This window comes from Seriola aureovittata, chromosome 6 (genome assembly GCF_021018895.1).
Source record: "Seriola aureovittata isolate HTS-2021-v1 ecotype China chromosome 6, ASM2101889v1, whole genome shotgun sequence".
Classification (NCBI taxonomy): Eukaryota; Metazoa; Chordata; class Actinopteri; order Carangiformes; family Carangidae; genus Seriola; species Seriola aureovittata.
This window is the reverse complement of record NC_079369.1, coordinates 17,549,150-17,571,753: the sequence shown is the minus strand read 5'-3', so window position 1 is coordinate 17,571,753 and position 22,604 is coordinate 17,549,150. Positions and strand designations below refer to the sequence as shown.

Sequence of the window (22,604 nt, the reverse complement as noted above, 5' to 3'; positions counted from 1 at the left end):
TGACAGCTTTAAGTCTGCTGTTCCTGGTTGTGTACAGGGTCAGCATTGTTTGGGTTTCAGTTGTAGTTCTGCCTCAGGTAAATGTTCCCACTGCATATTTTAAGAAGTAAGTAATGACCCATCTTTTTTAGGAAGGAAGTTAAATTGGGGATTATGGGAGTATGTTTATGATTATGGGATTACATTTTTGATAATACATACTGCATCATATTTATTGTATGGATTTTTGTAGGCACCTGGACTCCTGCATCAATGCTCTTTACATCAAGGACCACAATAGAAATTCTTTGACTTCATTGTGTTATCCTTGAGATTTTGTAGATGTGTGACCTGGTCCTCTCTGTCACTGTGTCCAATTAGTTATGTTAAGTTTAACATAGTAAACACTCCTGCCTCATTACTTCTGAACTCACCTGTGTATAAAAACCACTGGAAAACATCGGCGGGCCAGTGGTTCAGGAGGTGGCAGCCGAGCAGGCGGACAACATACTGGTAACTGAGACTGATGTTTTTTTCATCAAACGTGGGAAAAGGAGGGTGAATCAGCTCCATCTGCACGATTTTCTTTCCTGGATGTTTTCAAAATCCACCCCGGGCTTTTTGCAGACCCAATTCCTTTCCCCGAAAGTTTCGATAAAAGATGCACCGCACTGAGAGCTTCTGTGGAAAGACTAGAATGAGAAGGTGATAAATTACCAGCAAACACAGCCTGTGAAACAAAAATGATGTGTGCATGAAATTTGTCACTCAACCAAAATAAAAAAAACCCCTGTATATTGCCATTTACCACTCTAATGTCCCCGAAAAAACAACTTGAATTGATGCTGTGTTCATCGACTCTTGGCCACTAGGGGGCAAAAAAACTCCAAAACTAACCATTTACACATCCAGCAGACACTAATTAACACTTCATCATCCCATTAGAGTCCTGTCTTTGACAGCCTGAGGAATGTAAGTCCATTATTCACAGGGCTTTAAACTCTCTTTTTATCTTCTACCTTCAACTCCTGAGAAAGATATCTGAGCTTGTGCTTGGAAGATGACCAAGTTCTGTAAACTAATAAAAGCTATACAATCTGAGTGAAGAAGTGATCTGAGTGATATTCAAATGAATACTTGAACTTAAGGTTTGGCTCCTTGGTACCAGTGAGAAAAGAAGAGAGCAGGTTAAGTCTACAGGCTTCACGTTTAACACCCGTTCTCCTAGAAGTGACGTACAGAATATGATACAACTTCAATATATACAATTTTAACTTTCCACTAGAAAAATGACTATTGAAGTGTGACTGAAAACAAAAATATTTCACCCCTGCCCATAGTATAGTCAGCCTGATTTTTACCTGTTAAGGGAAAAGACATTTGATATGTTCAGGATTCCATAATGCATTTATTCCCCCCCAAACATTTAAAAATAGCATTTACTAAACATAAACAGACAAGACTGTGCATAGCTGCACTTCTGTACAACATTTTCATACCTTGACACCATAAATAAAAAAATCTATAAACATCGGTTAAGTAAAAATTCTGTCTCAAGATCCATTAAAGACGCACAAAAATAATAATTGTACAATTACTCTTTCTCCATTCGTTAACATTTACATCCCAGTGAAAAGCTTTACAGCGAAGAGCACACATCCAAATCAAGAGTTCCCTAAATTTAGAGTTAGCCCACTGTACAGAAACAAAACAGCCAGCATGACACTGGAAAAACAAAATCAGGAGGAAATTTATAAATTGCAACACGTGTCCTACATGTGGTAATTTACTGATTTGACATCCTGTCGACCAGCAAGCAAGGCCTCCTTCCTATAGAGCATCAGCATCAATAGTTACACTCTTGCTTTTGGCAACACGAGGGAGGACATGAACAAGACAAAAAAAAAAATTCAAAATGCTAAAACATGAGCTGCAGCAGTAGACAGTGTGATTAACCACAAAAGGTTCAAATGTAGCTTGTACTATTATTCCTTTCTCCCAATGTACTCGGGCTAAAAATGCATCGAAAAGATACTAGACCACCAGCTTTACTTCCTGCTACATCCAAAAGTCTAGATTCAACATTTTGGGGAAATGAGTGCAGACTCTGATACACAGATTACACGAGTATTACATTCCTAAACATGAAATGAAATTATTTGTCAATGTACATCTGCAATTTTTTCTATGTTTTAGTAGAATTAACTCGCAGCTAGCTCGATATGTCACATTTCTGCTGCTTTGACATGCAGATGAAGTATTATTCTATGTCTTAATTACAAGACAATTTTAATTTGAGGTTAACTCTGTATTAGAGTAATTGTGATGATTAAAGGAGGCGAATGTTCCTCTTGATATCTATAAAACAGGTTTCTCACATGTGACTGTGTTTTAAATGTTTCTGGGGAACCAGTGGTAGAAAACTAGTTGAAGTCATGTGTGTGCATCGTCTTGACTGACAGCTGGTGCTTAGTGTTTTGCAATATATCAGGACAGGTATTCAACACAGCAGTGTTTTTTCAGGCATTGGTATCCTCATATGACAGTGGTAGAAATAAGGAAGATGTTTAAGTTAAATGATAAATACTTGCATGTATCCGTCTCTCTCATGATATTTATTCCTCATTTAGCAACTTTTCAACTTCTAAATGCTCCACTGTGAGTAAATTAGTCTGCTGTTTAGGTTTATCCCAGCTGTTGTAGCTGGAGAGAGCAGCTACACTGAAATATACAGTAAATGTGACTGAAAAACAAAAATGTGCTCAGAGAGAGTATGAAGCTCTGTGGAGCTGAAAAGTTGGGTGGTAGTTCTTCGATTTCAGCACTTGGAGCAAAAAACTTTCACAACATACAGTAATTTAATCCATAGTTTAGAAATGTAATGAACAGTTAAAAAAAAAAAAAAAAACGTAGCTGGAAACAAAAACATTGCAGCAGATAAATGCTGACCTTATGAAATGTATCATTTTAATTGATGCCGATATCGTCTGTAACGTTTTGATTCAACTCCTTTGTCATTTGTGAGGCTGTAATATGTGGTGCTGTATTAGACTGCATTATATTTCAAGGATATTTCTGCTTACATGTTTCCATTCAACACAGTCCAACAGCCTCAAAGTGCACAATTGTCAACACAAACAACTACAGCAGCAGTCTTAACAAAAAGAAAAATATTTTTTTTTTGCGTAAGGTACAAATTATTCATTGCATCTGGTCTGTTAAAGTTCACATTACATCATACAAGTGTTTCTACTTTTGTGGTCAATCAGTGTAATAACAGCCAACTTTACATATTTTTTAAAGACAGGATGTTTGGTTACCTACCGAAGCGTTGATGGTTTCTCCCTTATGGAGAAAACCAGAGCATCTTTGAGTTCCCAAGAACCTACAAACTATGCAACTACAAACTATTTCAGAAGAAATAGTTTCCATTCAAAAAAGAATAAACAGACAAGAATTGATACTAGTCTGTCTCTGGGAAGCCCAGAGTGCACCGCCCCCTCAGAGATCTATTCAGGATCATTTGGGGATTTTTCTCCACGTTAAATACTGTGACAGTGTTTTAAAATGATCGGAAAAGGCAAACATAGTACACTAAACAAAGCCATAGTAATGCAATATAACTGCACAATTCCCTCACCCATGTCATCCAGAAACTACAGCTGAAATAAAAAGAAGAGCTCACAGGCTACAAATGGCACTTTTACAAAAATTAAATGAATGTTGTCCCCCAAAATATACAACATTGATTTCAAATGCAGAGATAGTTAAACCACAAAAAAAAGAACATGAAAACTTTATATTGCTGCAGTGTGATGCCCGGTGTGCATCAGAGATAACAGAAGCAGTCATGCTAGAAGAAAAACAAGTGACAGATGTTTCCTAAATGAAATAGTTCCTCAAGCAGTAAAAAGGCTTTTCAGAAATAGATGATTATCATTATCAACATAGTAATCAATAATGATAATCAAGCCTAAGGTCCAACTGAAATTACAGCTGAATCTTTAATTGCACAACCAAAACTCTGATTTCATGCATGTCTCAGTTTAAATCAAGTCTGTCCAGTGACTGTCTGACACCAATGTGACGATAATGTTTTAAATAAAACAGCAGGACTATAAAGTCACTTGACAGACGGTCACAATCTGCATAACACATTTAGTTGTTTCATGATGTTCAAACTCGACACGGGCATCTGTTTAAAAAAACATAAACATGATAGAGCAGCTTTGGTTCAGGCTGAAAAATCGCCTGACAGGAGAGAAAATCTCACTCTGCCTGAGAAGCTTTGCAGATCAATAAATACAAATAATCAATTAAAAAAAAATTACCATCCTTTGTTTTAAATTGATTCTTCAACTTGAAGCTATAACAGCAAAATAATTAATTTTAACATCTGTACTACATTTCACGTGGTTAGACTCCCCCGGGAAGATGAAACACAAGCATGTATGCAGCTGTTGTAGTCCATATTACAAGGATGCTTTGTTTTGGTAAATCCAAGTTTAAGCTAACTTTTTACATTTTACATTAATGCCCCATGATAAATGATAACAAATGATAATGTCTTTGTTACCTTGGGGAACAGGACAGATGTGAGGGAGGTCATTGACTCTAAGTGACAGAACCAGTCTCCCTCTTGGTTTTGAGGGAAATTTGTCTCAATTCAAAGACAAGAACACTTAGTGTGTTTTGTAAAGCCATCTCAGAAAAGAAAGTTTTCAACAGTGGCAGTTCAGAACACTTCCTGACAACAAGCCTGGCTGAAATTTTACTAATCTATTTATGAGTGACAACTTTACAAGCATCAGCTTCATGCAGATACAATGAATTCATGTTGAAATTTGGGCATTTTTCTTCATCAGGCACTTGTACTTTTGAAGCACCCTTTAAAGCCGGTGCAGATACTGTGTTGCAGTGAATTTTCAGCATGTTAGCATTTGTTAATCAGAACTAAACATAGTAGAGCTGAGGCTGAGGGAGGGAATGTCATTCGTTTTGCAGGATTTCAGTATAGTATAGGACGGCAGACACTAGTATTGAAATTTTCAGCTGATGGTTGCTACATGAAAAGTCAAGGGAGAATTTAAGTCAGTGGGATTCATCCTCTGAGGATCATGACATTTCAGAGATATTTCAGCCTGGACCAACGTGCTAAACTGACTGACATTGCTCCATTGAGTCATTAAAAGCTCAAAACGCCTGGTGAAAGTCTGATCAAATTATTGTACCACCAGACAAAATCTACAAAACCACTTTTCTAGGTGAGTGTCACCTAAAATCCTCCACTGTCCACAAACAAATTCCATCTGCCTCAAGCTTCTGAATAGTGGAAGACAATTTATTCACCGAGGACAATTTAAACAATTAGTTTCTCCTCACATCATGACAAATGCCTCATGAAAAAAAATGACAATGCTAAACATGAAATGCCTAAAAGCAAAAATGTTAAGCCCTTCCACTGAACTGCGTTTGTTACAAAATATAACATGACAGACTTTTGTTTGGGTGCATGTTTCCAGTAAATAATTACAGCTGACATCCTTTCCTCTGAAAGTGAACAAAATACAATGTAACAATGTATGGCTGGTTGTGAAAACAAAACTCAAACATTTCCAAACAGTGAGGTGTAAATCACTGATCAACTACCTTTCAAATGTCCACCTGCTGTGGCATTTCTCTGTCTGGATAACATGGCTTGATCCTTCACCAAAATGCCTGATATGAGTTTTGTTTTCTCCCAAACTATCCCATACAGTCCGTACCAAAGTAATAAATAAGCAATGACATACGGCGAAGGTGTCAGAAAGTGAAGTTTAGACAGGGAGGGACGTGGGAGAGATCACGTCACTGGTCGATCATGACCGCCTCATTCTTCCTATCAAACCATACAGCACTTGCCTTCAGTCTCGAGTGTGAAGTGGAGCGGAAGAAGACCCGCTGCTGGGGGGTGGAGGGGGGGCGGTAACAGTAATGTCTATGACAGCGACCCAGAGCGAGGACAGACTCCTCCTTTACACCACATACTGGTGGTTGCTGCTGTAGTTTGTCGTGTAGGCCTGCCGGCTGTACTGGAAGTGGTCGGTCAGTACGTTGTTCCAGCTGTGCTGCTGCTGCTGCTGCTGCTCTGAGCCATGGGAGAAAGGCACTGACCCGTTGGCCTGGATCTTCTCCAGCGCCGGGTTGTCAAAGGACATCAGGTCCTGCTTGGAACTCGGCAGCAGCTTCTTCTGCTTGTTAGCGTCATACTTGGCCTGTTAGCAGAGGAGAGGGGCAAATGGATTTTAAATGACTGGGTGTCTTAGGAAGTTGGCCACCTGGCACCGCACTGTGGCTGCCCACTGATCCTAAATAGCTTGGGTGGGTCAATGCAGAGAATGAATTTCTCCAAGAGGATAAATAATGTGTAATGTCACTATTTTTCTTAAAGTCAATGGTTAACAGCCACAAGTTGGATAGAGCACGACTGATATGGAAAGATACTTTTAGGCAGTGAGCCCGGCAGTTTGCAGTTTAGGAAAACTAACGGCTACAATGTAAACAGAGCAAAGTGCTGGTAAAGAAGATGATCACAGTAGAACAGACTCAGTTTGGAGCACGTCTGTGCTTTTGAGTTTAAGAAGAACGTTTATGATTGATTTTAGATTCAGGGGTTCCACTGGCAACCTTTTGTTAAAGAAATGGTTGTTAAATAATCAATTAAATAATCCATACGTTTTATTCGTTGGTTTGTTTATTTTGCATGTTTGTTAACTTGTCTTGTCGGACTTGAAGATCTGTGCACTTCTTCCTCCGTACCTGCCTGACCTGCTAACACCCAATGGTCGGGGGGGACTCACCTTGTTGTAGAGGAAGACCCCAACTATGGCCGTCATCATACCCAAGACGTTGGTGAGGGTGACTGGGTTGCGCAGCATCAGCAGTGAGATGCTGATGACCATGATCCTCTTGGTGGCATTGGCGACGGCGTAGCTGAGCGGGCTGACGAGGTTGAGCACGCTGAAGGCGATGACATTCTGGGCGAAGTTGCAGAAGCCACTGATGAGCAGGAGGACAAAGGTACCAGACCACCCCGACACGTCCGACTGGGAAAAGAAACAAAAATGGAGCAGGTAGTGTTTAGGTAATGTTCACCGTTTTAAATTAAGCCAAAATGCTGCCAAATTCTTTTGAATTTGGGCCGTTAGTCAGATGAAAGGAACAAATTGAAGACACTGGGTTCTGGGAAATTTTCATGGACATTTTTCACCTTTTTTTGACATTTCATAGATTAAATTATTAACCTGAAATAATCAACGGTTGAAAACAAGCCCTAATAATTGCCGCAGGTCTTACTGTTTGAGATGTCTGTCCACACATTCTGTCAGATAACTGCTGCACAAAATTGTGAAGCGTTGAATAAGCTTTGAAACGACTAGCTGAAGTTGTTCGGTCACTGAGCACTACAGAAAATTGCAGAAGTTCATCAAGGAGTTTATAGTGTGAGGCTCACGGGAACCTCTTAAACTTTCAAGCAGATGCATTTAATTATGGCATTGTGTAATTATTTATGAGCTATTTATTTTGGCTGCTAAATTCTAAAACTCATAATAAAACATTATTTCTTGCTTTTGATGGAGCAACATGATCATTTCTACTCAGGAAACATGTATAAATGATGATACAAATGTCAGACTGCATTCAAGAGCTGTTATTGCAACTCACCAGGTCTCCATTCACGAGAAACACAGAGAGATCCACCAGAACCCAGGTGGGCAGCATGAAGATCACCGCATTAAAGCCCAGGATGTTGAGGAGCCTCAGGTGGTGGATCCGTGTGTCACGTAATACCTTTGATTAAAGAAATTGATAAAAAAAAAAAAAGAGAAAAAAAAAGGGGGTAGTGGAAAAATTACTTGAGTCACGACTGCACCAGCACAGGTGATGTGGAGGTGATGGACAGTCTTGGGTGTCTCCCTGTTTTGAAACTTTCTGTTATCCACTACACATTTAATTTTAACCACTCCGCCTGCCCCTTTAAAAACAGACACAGTCCATCCCTGCAAACCTAAAAAAAATCAGTTTGGTGCCAGTAATGTTATATTAAACCAGGACCTTTTTAACCTGGATGATTCTGTTAAAAATTCACTTTATTGTTAAGTTGCAATGGCTGCTGAAAGCTGGATTTTCACTTCGATGCTGCCCAGAGAATATGATCAAGAGTTGTAAAAAAAAAAGGCTCTATGAAATGCAGCCACCATCTTGTGGCTAAAGAGAGAACAGCAGCGAACCACCTGAATTCAGCAGTTATAGGTTAGATTCTCCCTCCAGTCCCCCTCAAGCATTAATCTTAAAATTAGCTTGTAAAACTGAATATGGCAGTAACATTTGAGAGTACTTTAACAGCATCTAAAATTGGTGACTAACTGACCAACACCCACGTCCAATTACTCAATTACTGACTGCCTGAAACTTGCACATGATGTGAGAGTAACCATCGTGACTAGCATGCGACTTATCTTATATGCCACATACAAGCCATGAAGATGTCTTGAAAATCTTAGGTCAGTCTTGTAAGTATGAACTGTCCACGTTGTAAAGCCACTCAGATAAATGCAATACAAGTAAAAGAAAGAGATCATTGATATGGATGATTTCTCTGGACGATAGAATCAAACTCATCGCAAGAAGCAGAAAAGTGACAAAAAATATTGTTGATGTAAATAAATTTGATCTAAACCGTTTCGAAACGTACAAACAAGGACAATAATTAGTCATGAACGTAACAACCTGGTACACAAAGTCAAAGCTGAAAGGAAAAAAACAAGAACAAACAGGAGGAAAAGGAAAAAACAATCAATTATCATTTGCAGCCCACTTTTGAGATTACAGCAGATTTTCCTCTTGTGAAATTCAGTTGACCCTCATGACTTTTCGACACAGAACCACTTCTCCTCTCTGAGTGCATTTCTCTCACACACACACACACACACACACACACACACACACACACACACACACACACACACACACACACACACACACACACACACACACACACACACACACACACACACACACACACACAGTGTTGCCTTTATGGCCTAAGTTCGTTTATGCTTTAATTTTGAAATGTATTTTATTTTGAAATGGGTTTTCTCTACGGAGGGAGTTGCATGTGTACAATTCGCTTCCTGTTAGTAGTGAAGAAGCTAGCTGAATCAACCCTCCTGTGTTTCTGTGTTCATCCAAACAATTCATGCTGTAAACGCCACAGAGGCAATGTCGTAAGTAGATAATTTCATGTTTGAATATAAATAATCGTTAAAAAAAAGGATATATTATTTACATGAAAAAGGATTTGATTTGTTGTTTTAAAATATTTAATTTATGTGTATTTACAATGAGAAAAGCACATGTTGAAAAGTAAAATGCTGATTTTTGTATTTTTATGTTACAGTTTTCACTCTGCTCTGTATGATGGTACAAAAGAGGAACAGTAAACAGCAAAGAAAAGCTCACTATGCCTCAACTCAATCATTTGCAGAGAAGAGTTTAGCTAGTTGTATAGCTGCAGTTGCTACACTGTAGTGAGGACGACATAGTGAAAAGACAGTGAAAAGCTGGTGTTGTACATCGTGGTAAGATGGATGGGAAACAAAATGACAAGATTTCAGTGGCTAGCAGGAGTGCACGGTCATCTGCATCATCAAGTGGCTCATTAATACGTGCACGAGCCAAAGCAGAAGCAGCTAAAGCACGCCTTGCATTTGCTGAACAAGAAGCTAAAGCTAAGATAGAGAGAGCGGCTAAGGAGGTTGAGCAAAAGAAAGAAATAGCTGATAGAGAAGCTGAATATCAGAAGATAAAGGCCGATAAAGATGCTGTATATCAGTTTGAGAAAGTAAAGAGGGATGCTGAGCTTGAAGAACTTGCTATACGCCGGGAAGCGGCAGCAGCGGAGGCTGAAGCAGCTGTGTGGGAATCAGCGGATGCCCAGGCATATCCGTTGTTGCTGGATGAGGTAGGCCCATCAGAGGAGGACAAAATGGAGCGGACAAGTGAATACATCACCTCTCATTTTGACCCACAGTCACATAAAAGCTGTTCTCCAACTGACTCCCCAGATCAAGAAGCCATCAAAGCTCACTCACCAAAAAGACAGCCCCCAGCAAATGAGACATTATTTAGCCCTCACAATCCCTTTAATCCACAACACCAGACCCCTGCATCTACAAATGAAACATCATATGCTAATGTCACCGGCCACCATGACTTTTTTGACTATGTGTATGCCCCGCCAGTAGTCAAAATGGAAAATCAGGCTACGCACAGAGCATCTGACCAACAGAGGGATTCAAAAGAGTGTCAGTCCAACCTGAACAAGTCAGCACAGCCGTTCTATCCCATGTCCATGCCTACAGCTTCCTACAGTACACCCACAACTGAACACCTGGCGCAGTACCTGGCTCGGCGTGACCTGGTGAATTCGAGTTTATATCAGTTTGATGATAAGCCTGAACACTTTCGTGCTTGGCAGTCTTCATACATCAATGTCACACAAGGGCTAGGCCTCACACCTACTGAGGAGTTGGACTTGATGATAAAATGGCTCGGTAGAGAATCCAGCAATCATGTGAAACGTATACGGTCAGTGCACATAACAAACCCAGTCACAGCACTTAAGAAGGCCTGGGATCGCCTCCAGGAATGTTATGCAGCACCTGAAATGATCGAAAAATCTCTTTTCGACCGACTAGACAATTTCCCAAGAGTTTCAGCAAAAGAACACGTGAAGCTACGGGAACTAGCAGATTTGTTGATGGAAGTACAGTGTGCTAAGGAAGACGGCTACCTCCCAGCTCTCTCCTACTTGGACACTGCACGTGGTATCGAACCCATAGTTGCAAAACTGCCCTATGGGCTTCAAGAAAAGTGGATTTCGGCTGGTTCAAAACATAAGGAAGAAAATAAAGGACAATTTCCACCATTTGAACTTTTCAGCCGGCTCATAAGTTATGAGGCACGGAAGAGAAATGACCCCAGTTTTTCTATCCCAAGCACTATCAGCTCATCCACAAGGATCGAAAGGGCCCCCTTTAAAGGCACAAGGAATCCCATTTCAGTTAACAAGACGGATGTTGATTCTACACACACACGTGCAAGCAATGTGAAAGGTGTAAGTGACCCAAATAAAAGCTGCCCAATACACACCAAGCCACATCCCCTCAAACGGTGCAAAGCCTTTAGAGCAAAGAGCCTGGAAGAAAGAAAGACTTTTCTCAAAGAAAGAGGGATCTGCTTTAGGTGTTGTAGCTCAACCACTCACCTTGCTAAAGACTGTCAAAATGCAGTTAAGTGTATGGAATGTGAGAGCACCTATCATGACTCTGCCATGCATCCTGGACCTGCATCTCAAGCTAAGGCTTCTTCAACCTCACCACACAACGGCGGGGAGGGAGAAGAAAACAACACTAACACAGTTGTTAACTCAAGTTGCACTGAGGTTTGTGGGCCAGGACAAATCGGTCGTTCATGCTCCAAGATCTGCCTGGCAAAGGTATACCGCAAAGGTCAACCAGACAAATACATTAAGACCTACGTCATCTTGGATGACCAAAGCAATAGGTCATTGGCACGCTCAGGTTTATTTGAGTTTTTTAATGTAGAGTGTGAACCATACTCTTACTATCTGAAGACGTGTTCTGGCACCGTCGAAACATCCGGGCGCAGAGCTGAAGACTTTGTTGTCGAGTCACTGAATGGAAGGGCTGTAATCCCTCTCCCACCACTCATCGAGTGCAATGATATACTCGACAATCGGTCTGAAATCCCGACTCCAAATGCAGCTCAACACCATCCTCACCTCGCCAAAGTAGCAGAGCACATTCCTGATATCGACCTGACCGCTGAGATCCTCCTGTTGCTCGGCAGGGATGTAATAAGAGTGCACAAGGTCAGGGAACAGGTCAACGGGCCCCATAATGCTCCCTTTGCACAGCGCCTAGACCTGGGATGGGTGCTAGTTGGAGAAGTATGTTTGGGAAGTGCACACAAACAGACTGTCAACACCTTCAAAACGACTGTGCTTGAGAACGGTCGACCCTCACTCCTACCACCTTGCACAAGCTTCTTGCACATCAAAGAGAAGATTGATCACGGCACAGCAGCAAATGACGACAAGTCGGAAACTAGTAAACCTGCGGAAGAGGTGTTGGGACAAACTGTCTTCAGTCATACTGAACATGACAACAAGCTAGCACCCTCAATTGAAGATGACATCTTCTTGAAACTGATGAGCAAAGAAGTCTACAGAGATGAGTCTAATAGCTGGGTTGCCCCACTCCCATTTAGGCAACCAAGGCAACGTCTACCCAACAACCGGGAACAAGCAGTCAAACGATTTGCATCACTCCAGTGCAGTCTAAATAAGAGACCAGAGATGCAACAACAATACATGGCCTTCATGGAGAAATTGTTGGAGAACGGTCATGCAGAGGTAGCACCATCATTGAGAGAGAGGGAAGAATGTTGGTACTTGCCAACCTTTGGGGTTTTCCACCCACAAAAACCAGGACAGATCAGGGTCGTATTTGATTCGAGTGCTAAACACTTGGGAATTTCTCTCAATGATGTGCTCCTCACAGGACCTGATCTCAACAATACGCTCCTTGGAGTTCTGATGAGGTTCCGGAAGGAAAAGGTTGCTATCCTGGCAGATATACAACAGATGTTTTACTGTTTTCAAGTGCAACAGGACCACAGGAATTACCTGAGATTCCTGTGGTACAAAGATAATGACATGACAAAGGAGATCATAGACTACAGAATGACAGTTCATGTTTTCGGCAACAGCCCATCGCCTGCTGTAGCTATCTATGGACTTAGACGAGCCATCAAAGAGGGCGAACAAGAACATGGAACTGACACTGTCAACTTTGTGGAGCGCCACTTCTATGTGGACGATGGCCTTCTTTCTGTGCCAACTGAGGCTGAAGCCATCGACTTGTTGCGCAGAACACAGACTTCCCTTGCCGAATCAAACCTCAGGCTTCACAAGTTTGTGTCTAATAGCCAAACTGTGTTGGCAGCTTTCGCACCTGAAGACTGCGCTGCAATCGTGGAGGGTGTGGATTTCTGTGGAGAGCAAGTCCTTACTCAACGCAGCCTGGGTCTTCTATGGGAGATAAAGAGTGACACTTTCACCTTCTCTGTGGACCATGACATCAAGCCGTTTACTCGTCGTGGTATCCTCTCCACAGTGAACAGTGTTTTCGACCCCTTAGGGTTTTTGGCTCCAGTAACAATCCAAGGGAGAGCCCTCCTCCGCGAACTCACAGCAGAGCTGTCTGATTGGGACACAACCTTACCTGAAGATAAGTTCAATAAGTGGCAGGCATGGCGAAACTCTCTAATGGACTTGAGACATCTTCATGTACCACGTACATACACTGCAGCTTCTCTCGCCAAGGCAGTGCATGTAGAGCTGTGCATATTTGCTGATGCATCTACCAAAGCCATTGGTGCTGTAGCTTACCTGAAAGCTGTGCAAGAAGATGGTGAAACCCATATTGGATTCGTCATGGGAAAGGCCAAACTTGCACCCCAGTCGGAACCAACTATTCCAAGGTTGGAACTTTGCGCAGCAGTCCTAGCTGTGGAAATGGCAGATCTAATTCATGACGAATTGGATGTGAGGCTGGATTCCACAAAGTTCTTCACTGATAGCAAAGTGGTTCTGGGTTACATCTTCAATGAATCTAGACGCTTCTATGTCTATGTACATAATAGAGTACAGCGCATTCGCCAAACCACTAAGCCTGATCAATGGCACTACGTGCGCACAGAAGATAATCCTGCGGACTACGCATCGAGGTCTGTTCCTGCCTCACTCCTGGCGCAGACAACGTGGTTCACAGGACCCGACTTTCTACTTAACCCTCCAAATGAACCTGAAGCAGTCCAGTCCTTTGATTTAGTGAAACCTGAGCTGGACCCAGATATCCGTCCACCAGTGAGGAGCTATGCAACACACCTTCAAGAGAAAGGTCTCAGTACAGAACGCTTTCAAAGGTTCTCCAGTTTCAACTCTCTTGTTCGAGCTATAGCACTGCTAATTCACGTCGCAAGGTCTTACAACCTTTCCAATCACAGGGACAAATGTAAAGGATGGCATAAGTGTGATCTATTTCGTACTCCAGAAGAACTATCTCAAGCTGAGAAAGTCATCATCTCAGCTGTTCAGAAGAGAGCATTCCCAAAGGACTTTGAAGCCTTGACATTGAACAAGCCAGTACCTCTAAGCAGCAGTCTTCGTTGTCTTAGTCCAACCTTGCAGAACAATCTTATCTGTCTTGGAGGTCGCTTGAAAAATGCTAACCTGGAAATTGGAGAGAAGAATCCAATAATCCTCCCAAAAGATGATCATGTGTCTTTGTTGCTTGTCAGGCACCATCATGCTCAAGTTAAACATCAAGGCCGTCATTTGACAGAGGGAGCTGTCAGAGCGGCAGGGTTATGGCTCTTGGGAGGAAAAAGGCTCATCAACTCTGTCTTGCACAAATGTGTAACATGTCGTAAGCTTAGGGGAAAAATGCAGGAACAACGCATGGCGGATTTGCCACCCCAGCGTCTCCAGACCTGCCCTCCTTTCACGTATGTGGGGTTGGATGTCTTTGGACCCTGGCTCATCACCACTAGACGCACAAGGGGAGGACAGGCTGAAAGCAAGCGATGGGCAATACTGTTCTGTTGCATGAGCTCTCGAGCCGTTCACATCGAGGTCATTGATTCAATGGACACCTCAAGTTGTATCAACGCTTTAAGGCGTTTCTTTGCCATAAGAGGACCTGCGAAACAACTCATGTCTGATTGCGGCACCAACTTCATGGGAGCATGCAAGGATCTTGGAATAAGTAAAAACCAACCAGACCCAACTGTGCAGAGGTACCTAAACCAACAAGGATGCTCATGGGAGTTCAACCCCCCGCATGCTTCGCATATGGGCGGGTCTTGGGAACGTCTTATTGGCATGGCTAGAAGAATTCTGGACTCAGTGCTTCTTGAACAGCACAGTCGCTTAACCCATGATGTTTTGTGTACGCTAATGGCAGAAGTGACCGCCATTATCAATGCAAGGCCTCTAATCCCAGTCTCAAATGACCCTGAGGATCCATTCATTCTGTCACCGTCAATGCTTTTGACTCAAAAAGTGGGAGTCCCACCTCCAATTGGAGACTTCACAGACAAAGACCTCCTCACCAAGCAATGGAGACAAGTACAAGCTCTTGCCAATACATTTTGGAGCCGTTGGAGTCGACAGTATTTGCCAACTTTGCAGCACAGGAGGAAATGGAACAAATCACACCCAAACCTACAAGAAGGAGACCTCGTTCTTCTCAAAGACAGTCAAGCTGCCCGCAACAACTGGCCAATGGCTATGATCACAAAGACTTTCTCTGGAAGTGATGGAAAAGTGAGAAAGGTGGAATTGAAGACCACAGACCAAGGACATTCAAAGACGTTCTTCCGACCAGTCTCAGAAGTTGTTTTACTTCTTGCTAAAAGTGATGTTCAGATACCTGTTTAGTTCATGTGGTAATTAGTTAGTGACCTCACAGAGGCCAGGCGGGGAGTGTGTTGCCTTTATGGCCTAAGTTCGTTTATGCTTTAATTTTGAAATGTATTTTATTTTGAAATGGGTTTTCTCTACGGAGGGAGTTGCATGTGTACAATTCGCTTCCTGTTAGTAGTGAAGAAGCTAGCTGAATCAACCCTCCTGTGTTTCTGTGTTCATCCAAACAATTCATGCTGTAAACGCCACAGAGGCAATGTCGTAAGTAGATAATTTCATGTTTGAATATAAATAATCGTTAAAAAAAAGGATATATTATTTACATGAAAAAGGATTTGATTTGTTGTTTTAAAATATTTAATTTATGTGTATTTACAATGAGAAAAGCACATGTTGAAAAGTAAAATGCTGATTTTTGTATTTTTATGTTACAGTTTTCACTCTGCTCTGTATGATGGTACAAAAGAGGAACAGTAAACAGCAAAGAAAAGCTCACTATGCCTCAACTCAATCATTTGCAGAGAAGAGTTTAGCTAGTTGTATAGCTGCAGTTGCTACACTGTAGTGAGGACGACATACACACCAAACCAGGATGTCAGTTTCAGGCGTTTCACATCTTACCACTGAGAATTTTTTCCTTGGCGCAGGGATAAAGTGGCACATATCAGCATGGGGGTGATTTACCTTTTTGGAGAAGATGTTCTGCAGAGAGAAGCAGAGCGTGGCAGCCAGAGCACTGATTAATCCTGAAACATCAAAGGACAGCTCAGTCGCTGTGGCCAGCAGCACTCCACCAATGATGGGGATGAGCGATACGTACACCTACAACAAAGACACAGACCGAGGCAAGAGAGAAACAACACGTTAGTAGTTTGTATCAAGCGCAAGAGAGAACTAAAATTTCATCTGCTGCCGTTTCCCAACCTGCAATCCAACCCTGAAGTCATTACACTAAAATGCAACAAATTGACAGAAAAATAATTGGCAACTATCTTGATGTGAGTGTTTTTGTTTGTTGAAGTCAAAGCAAAAATTGAAACATTCTCAGGTTGCAGCTTTTCATTATATACGGTAGGTTTAGCTGCTTTTCTGTGTTTTGTGTCACAGTAAAATGAACATCTTTGGACTTTGGCAAAACACAGTCTCAACGTGGAATTTGAAGATGCCACCAAAGGTTTTAGGAAATTGTGATGAACATTTTCAAGTTTTTAAAATAATTTTACACACAAACATTTAAGAAAATAATATGCAAATTATTCAATAATACGCCTCAATATATTGAGTTTATTGTCATGTATAATAAATAAGGCATCAAACCGTTGTATCTGAGAAGCTGGAACCAGTGAATGTTTGGTCATTTTGCTTGGAAAAATGACTCGATTACAAAATCAGCTCCAAATTAATTTGTTATCAACTGACTAATGGACTCACTGTTGCAGCTATAGTCATTAATTACAATATTAATATATACTACTCTAGAGGCTGCAGCTGGAAGTACTCACCTACTACTAGCTAACCTACTAAGAATGAAAGCGTCATAACATCTACAGCAACATTGATTTGCATATTGAAAATGTTGGACCATGAGAAATGATACAGACGTGCAGTTGTTGTGAAACCCACTTGAGCACCCACACACTAATTCTCTCAATGAACCCCTCACTGTGAAACTGAGAAAACACTGCACTGAACACCTACTGGCTATTTGCACCAATTTACTGTCATCAGACGGCCCACGGTTTTTTATTGTCCAAACAAGCTGTCTCATACAAGTACAAGGTACAGAGACATGAACAATGGTATGACAAGAACCAGGATCTCAGTAGTAAAGTAAGAGTAGCTAAAACAAGCTATAAAAGAGCAGTAAAAAGGAGACTGTTCACTTGTTTAGTCAGAAATTGGTCCTCATACAAAAAAACAAAACAAGTATTTTTCATTTTTGCAGACAGACGTGCGGACTTTACTGGCTCTAAACCAAACCTGTAGACTGGCCCTTTAAAGCAGCTGTCTTTTTTTGGTTGATGATTACACAGTCAGGATGCACTAATAGGAAGCAGAGCAGCTTCAGGTAACAAGGTATTAACTATTTAAACATGACTCAGGTTGAAAAGTTAACAATATTTTCATCTTTATACACACCAAACAGTTTGCTATGTCCTGCATGTGCCAAAATAATTGTTCTTCACAAGTACACTGAAGGTAAGCGCTGGTTCTTTTTCGTAACTCTGAACATTAAGAGAGGCATCATCTATTTTGGCAGAGGCCTAGATTTCTGTCCCATTTCAGGTGTCCTGAATGATTTTGAAAATTCATCCTGAAGGCTTTCTGCGCTCAAAAGGAAAAGATGCAAGACGACAGAAACACATTTGAGGAAGGAACAGTTTAGTCAATTTGCATTAGGTTCTTTTAAGATACACAGTCAGTGTCCATATTATCACATACGCCTGTACAGTCTAATAAAATCCGAGGCAACTGTTCTGCCATAAAGTTTACTTTTACCTATAATGTTCAGTTATTGTTGACACTGTAATAGAGGTGTTAACTAAGTTATGTTTTAGCACTGAAGTCGCAGTTAGTGGTGGTGTTGTACTGGACTGCATTATACAACAATTAGTCAATTAATCAACTAGTTGATTGAAAGAAGATTAATCAACTGATGATTGATTAATTGTCTCAGTCAAAAATGTTTAACATTCAAATGTGAGAACCTGTTGGTTTTGTTTGACATATATGAACAATATGTGTTTGTACAAATCTAGCAAATTGAAGACATCACTGTGGCCTCGGGAACTGCAAATAACACTATTTCTTAGCATCTAATAGAATGAACTAACCAAGAAAACAATCAACAGATTCATTGATAATGAAAATAATCATTATTTATAGCTCAACATTATATTGAGAGGTATTTCAAATTTCTGCTTCCCTAATGTCTGTAAATGGAAAGGTCAAAAAAAATTAGAATCACCATTCAATATAATATAGTCCAGTATGAAACCACCACTGTGTATGACCAATACACATATAATCTAATTTACATATTTCTGACAATGTCAACAGAAACAGAGCTTTGAAAAGACAGGTGTTATGGCAGGGCTGTTGTATTAGACTGCATTAGGTTGTACCTTATAAAGTAGACACTGAGTGTATTTTGTACAGTCTGTGATGTTGGGAATTTATTTCAAAGTCACTTTTGAACAAAGTTGAGTCAAGTATAAACACTGAACTGAACTGTATTATTTTCACAAAGTACTTATTCAGTCTACAAGATGTTCCAATGTGTTTGATACAACGTCAGGTTTTCTCAGCACAGTACAGCGCAGCCTGCTACTCCTCAAACAGGATCTCTGCACATTAAGTAACACGTCATCAACACCTACGTTCCCTGTCTGTGGTCGCAGCCTGTCTGAACACTGAACTGTTGGCTGGAAAGTAAACATGACAAGCTGATGTTAGACTCAAGAAGTCCTCTCATTCACATTTGGCAAACCTTGACTGTAAAATGTTCCACCGTTGGGAGGGAATATGAAGCTGAATCCCAGAGATGTCAAAACCTGTTACCACTGCCACAATCAAACTTCTGGGCCTCCAATCCCCATTCTTTAATTCCAAGAAGAGGCAGATAGTGATTCCTGGTCTGATTATAAATAATAGAGCTTCACAGTGAATATTACTAAAGGTAGAACTACATTATAGTTAGTAAAGCCAATACAATTTAACAGTTTGACAGAAGCTGTGCATGAAGAAAATATGGTCATACTTCCCCTGTGATGATATTTTTCTGTAATGATCAGTTTTCTATGGTGTTTTCTATAACAGCTACGAAAGGAGTGTCAAGGAGTGTCAATTTAGACTTTGTCACATTCAATGTCATATTTGTAGTTAAGCAATACTGCACATTGTTACCACACCCTGAGGCCAAGAAAATTAACTGACGACTTTGATAATTGATCTTTTGTTCAAGTCGTTTTCTAAACACAAAGTCTAAATATTTGTTTCTTCCAGCTTCTCAATTAAGAATATTTGTTTGTTGGTTGTCTTGGCCTTCTATGGTAGTATGCTGAATATTTTTGGAGTCATCTGAAGACATCACCCGGGGCTCTGGAAAATTGTGGTGGACATTTCTCACAATTTTCTCCATTTTATAGACCAATCAATCAGTTAACAAGAGAAAACAATCAGCAGATTAAGTTGTATTGAAAATAACATTTACTAGCAGCTCTAGATGTTTCATTAACATAATTTTACTACTGTAAATTTTGAGTGGATTTGTATATAGTAATATTATCACACCATTTGACAAACTAACCCTAACGCTAACCCTGAAACAAAAGGACTTGAACTGAAGTTTAGCTTTATTCATGAAGACGTTCTGCCTGATTCCGTCATAATGTAGTGTTGCAGTGGGACACACTCCAGGATATACTTAACTACTGTGATTGAAGTTGACCTACCAGTCCATCTAATGTAAATCCTTCCCACAGTTTTTCCTAAAACTCATGGGCTGATATCAAAGTATATCAGGTGACTTGTCCTCCAAAACCATGACATCGCTGAGCCAGAAAATGGGAGACAACGCTTCTTCTGGTTCTCATATAACTCTGCCCTCTAGTCTGGAAGTGTTCAACCACCTGCATGCTGCATTCCTTGATACTATGCATGATGGAAAACAGGCATGCATAAACACAAACTACGCTGGCTCCTGATATAAAAAGTAGTGAGTGAATCTGGGGATTTTTTCATGTGAATGTTGCCAGTTTGTGGAAATAAAAGTTAGTTTCCCTCCCTGACCTCCACACTCCCACCAAGCGCCTCATCGGCTTCGGGGACAAAAGCCCCTGCAGATGGCCGTAATATGAGATGCAGTACAGGCGCAGTACTGTGCCACATCACCACTGCTGAGTCTCGAACACATGAGAAACAGGCTGAAACAGAGCAGGCCTTGTGCCTTGTTTACTGTGTCGAAACTACTCACCTTTGTGGTTTGCTTTTCTCTCATGATAATTCTTGATAACAGCACCACCCATATTGGCATTGTGGCTTTGACTGTGAAAGAAACAGATAAGAAATATGGTAATGTCAGTTTGTTTTCTTTTTTTCTCGACAATCATGCAATAGCAACTAACAGCAGCAAATGGAGCTTAAAAGATGGAAGTTTGGACTACAATGCTCCTACGTCAGAGCCGAACCCACACCTCTGTCAAACTTGTCTCACTCTGATCGTCACGCCTCTGTTGTGTTGCACCATATATTCGTTTTCCTACTATTACAACAAGTTTACTCTGGCGTGTCACTAACAATGACAGTTTTACTCAGCAAACACCTTGGTTATGCATTCAAATTACACATATTTTAACACTGCAACTATCTTTTTTTTTTTAAGCTTAGAGTGGCAAAACCGGATCCAGTAATGTTGAAAACTCCTATCCACCTCAACCCTTATAACCTTATTGCAGGACTGTATTAGACTGGAAATTGCTTTCCAGCTCCAGAACCTGATCTCATGGAAACTGTCATCTTTAATGACAGAAGTCCAGCAATGGCTCTAAAATTGGGTCGAAAGACCATCATGGGTCTTTAAAGTGATCCAACTGAGGTCTAAACATGAGAGATAGTTTCTGACATGATTTGAAGTTAAGACAGACTCTTGGAAGTTAACTGTTTTTCCCAGGTTCCCCTATGCACCCAGATTATTAGGAACATCTCGTTAAAGCTAACACGGTCTACAGTAATAGCCCTAAAATAAATCCTGCCTGTTGCTAAATCTGACATCTTGGAAGTGGTTCAGAGGAAGTAACACGGGAATCAAAATGAATGTATGCACACAGATAAAGCTAACTCTGATTGTATGTTACTTTGACTGAGATCTGAGTACTTCTACCACTGAGCATTGAACATCATGTAAGACATGCAGCGAGTTATGTTATTAAATTCCGCAGCAGGTAACCTAATATAATTTCACGTGGTTTCTTAAGGAGAAAAATCAATTGCATTTAGAGGTGGTAAGTCTGGGATGGAAGTTAGAAGTGCACACTGCAACAACACAGAACAGGTTCAGTAATGGACCCTCCCCCCTGACGTACTATATCGGCGTTAATTAAGTTGGCTAGCTAGCTTACAGCAGCCGGTCTCTCTCGAGGGAGTTTAAAACGGACTAATTTGAAGCTAGTTAGGGGACCAGTGTTGAGTTAATTAGGCTGCCTGATCACAGTCTACACAACGTCAACATTACCCGGGGCCCACAAGCGAGTAAACTGTCGGTGTCGCCGAGTTGTGCGCCGTTAGCCGCGAAGCTAACATCAGCTGACGGCAGACACATCACCGAGTTACCGTGGCGGACACGCTTCGGGTGGCCTCACTCAAAAAAGCTAACGCAAATCCGTTGTACTCACCCGTGTGCGCATATGAAACCGGAACTTTCCATATGCTGAAGTGAGCCGACACAGATGCAAAATATTTTCCAAAAGCTAAAGGCAAGATGTACCACCGGTAGTACCTGCCCGGCAGTTCTGTTTTGGGGACCCCCCATGCCCGCAACAGCGGCGGGAGGAAGACGACGATAGAGATGATGTGAAACAGAGATACGGTGACCGGGTACGGGAATCCGTTCAGGATGATTTTATTGACGATGTTGCCCCCCGAGCTGACCGTGTACCAGCACACACACAGTGAAACTATTCGGATCCCTTCCCTGACCGGGGTCCGCTCCACCGCAGCCATCTTCCAGCGCGGAGTGACGAGTCACCGGTAGTGTGTGTATGTGGCTTCGCCGGGGGAGGGCAGCGCTGCTCGTTAGTCAAACTACCGACAACGACTGAAACGCACAGCTTCCGGTCCCTGGCTTCAAAATAAAAGATACTCACGGACATGCGTTTATAAAATGGAACTGCTGTAAACTACTCTTAAAATGGTAGACTTTGGAGTTTGAATTTCAAACTAAATTTTCACAACTTTTTCACAATACTATACTAATCATAAATAAATACGTAAAATACACTACCATGAAAGAGAGAAATAACCTAATGCTATGTAAAATAAGTATATAGACACACATTGTATACATATTTTTGCA

The 22,604-nt window shown here is 41.2% G+C and overlaps 1 protein-coding gene across 1 annotated transcript; it reads right to left on the bottom strand.

The window, feature by feature from the left end:
* Nucleotides 1-1,367: 1,367 nt before the first annotated feature.
* slc35e1 (solute carrier family 35 member E1) lies at nucleotides 1,368-22,356 on the bottom strand. The gene is made up of 6 exons (XM_056377750.1): nucleotides 21,925-22,356; nucleotides 20,508-20,578; nucleotides 16,217-16,354; nucleotides 7,684-7,809; nucleotides 6,819-7,064; nucleotides 1,368-6,233 (listed from the first exon to the last, which is right to left on the bottom strand). Exons 1-6 carry the CDS (start codon nucleotides 22,250-22,252, stop codon nucleotides 5,994-5,996), a joined length of 1,149 nt encoding a protein of 382 aa, XP_056233725.1. The 5' UTR covers nucleotides 22,253-22,356; the 3' UTR covers nucleotides 1,368-5,993.
* Nucleotides 22,357-22,604: the final 248 nt, after the last annotated feature.

What these genes read in the sequence shown, in the direction of transcription:
- slc35e1 (XM_056377750.1), bottom strand. Translation starts at nt 22,252, where the DNA reads ATGGCTGCGGTGGAGCGGACCCCGGTCAGGGAAGGGATCCGAATAGTT. An exon ending in GGTTTCATATGCGCACACGG is followed by an intron (nt 20,579 to 21,924) that starts GTGAGTACAACG and finishes TTTCTTTCACAG; the next exon opens with TCAAAGCCACAATGCCAATA. An exon ending in GGGTCTTCCTCTACAACAAG is followed by an intron (nt 6,234 to 6,818) that starts GTGAGTCCCCCC and finishes CTCTGCTAACAG; the next exon opens with GCCAAGTATGACGCTAACAA.